The sequence below is a fragment of the Wasmannia auropunctata genome, unplaced genomic scaffold (assembly GCF_000956235.1).
Source record: "Wasmannia auropunctata unplaced genomic scaffold, wasmannia.A_1.0 LD279461.1, whole genome shotgun sequence".
NCBI lineage: Eukaryota > Metazoa > Arthropoda > Insecta > Hymenoptera > Formicidae > Wasmannia > Wasmannia auropunctata.
Window position 1 is genome coordinate 1 of NW_012083429.1, and position 1,199 is coordinate 1,199.

A 1,199-nucleotide genomic window follows, 5' to 3' on the forward strand; every position below is an offset into this window, starting at 1 on the left:
CCAATGTTATCATCTTATGTTCCCTTCGAAGTCCCAAAACTTTTGTCTGAAACATTTTTCTCTAAAATGCACTGTTTATGAGATATTTGAGGTGATCGATTAAAATGGGACACTCTGTATATAAATATTTTATTTTTAAGTTTCAGTCGTCTAGCTCAACAGAACTCACAATCAAAGAACAGCTGAAAAATGGAGCACAACCTATTGAAGAGGATTTTGACACTTGCCTAACTGAAAATGATTTGACTCGAGGTAAATTATACGACTCGCGTAAAGTATCCACGGGGCGGTCTCAGTGTCATACTTGACACCGAGACACTACCGTGTCTACTAATTTACTTTCCATTTACACCAAAACTCACAAAGATCTCATTTGTGACGTCATAATTCAACTAAATGTACATTCTTTTTTATTATAATAATGAGATTCAACTGAGTTTTTACTTATAATATGCATAAGCTCGAGACTGTGTAGTTTATTGCATCTTTTGTTAATTCACATTGAAAGTGAGGTATATATAAATCTATGTTTTATGCAATAATTTTGCTACAAAGGAAACAAATAATGACGTCATTATCTGAGTATAAAATACGCACATAACTTTCGACTCAGTATCATTTATGTGAAAATGAAAAGCAACTTATAATTAGGTACATTATTGCAAGTTTCTTGTGTTTCTCATCTAAATCTTTCCTTGGTTTTGAATATTTATGCTTTTCCAGATTTAACTGGGCATTTTCTTTACAATTTTGATATGTTTTATTTAAGTTAACATTTTTACAAAAAACAAATTTTTTCTTGAATTAATCGAGGTTATTTCTTAGATGACTTTTACAAAGAGGAAGACATAATGACTAACGTACATACTAAATCTGAAAATGAAGAAAAAACAAGAAAAATTGGTTGCTGGATTGCTTGTGTTTTGAAGAAACAGAATTTAGTAAGTTCATTTTAAATATCCTGTTAAATAAGTATTTTATACATAATGTTCAACAACATAAGATTAATCTGATCTAATAAATTTAAAATTTTTTAATTTTTTTAAGACTTAACCCGTAAAGGACACCTCAGTGCGAATTCGCACCCACAAAATTTTCAACTTGTAGGCATTTGCCGAAATGATTTTGCTTAACACGCAATTTTGAAAACAAATACGTTATTTTTTCGAAAATTTAATATCACCAATCGATTGGTCAGA

General features: G+C 29.9%; 1 protein-coding gene across 1 annotated transcript; it reads left to right on the forward strand.

Annotated features, from left to right (window-relative positions):
• The first annotated feature begins 79 nt into the window (after positions 1-79).
• LOC105461731 (pheromone-binding protein Gp-9-like) lies at positions 80-1,144 on the forward strand. Its single transcript, XM_011708242.1, has 2 exons — positions 80-252; positions 826-1,144. The coding sequence occupies exons 1-2, from the start codon at positions 105-107 to the stop codon at positions 954-956; spliced, it is 279 nt and encodes a 92-aa protein (XP_011706544.1). The 5' UTR covers positions 80-104; the 3' UTR covers positions 957-1,144.
• The last annotated feature ends 55 nt before the right edge of the window (positions 1,145-1,199 follow it).

Bases quoted from the DNA above. Each gene is read 5' to 3' on its own strand.
- LOC105461731 (XM_011708242.1), top strand. From the start codon at position 105: ATGGGACACTCTGTATATAAATATTTTATTTTTAAGTTTCAGTCGTCT. The intron at 253-825 runs GTAAATTATACG...GTTATTTCTTAG, and splicing joins TGAAAATGATTTGACTCGAG to ATGACTTTTACAAAGAGGAA.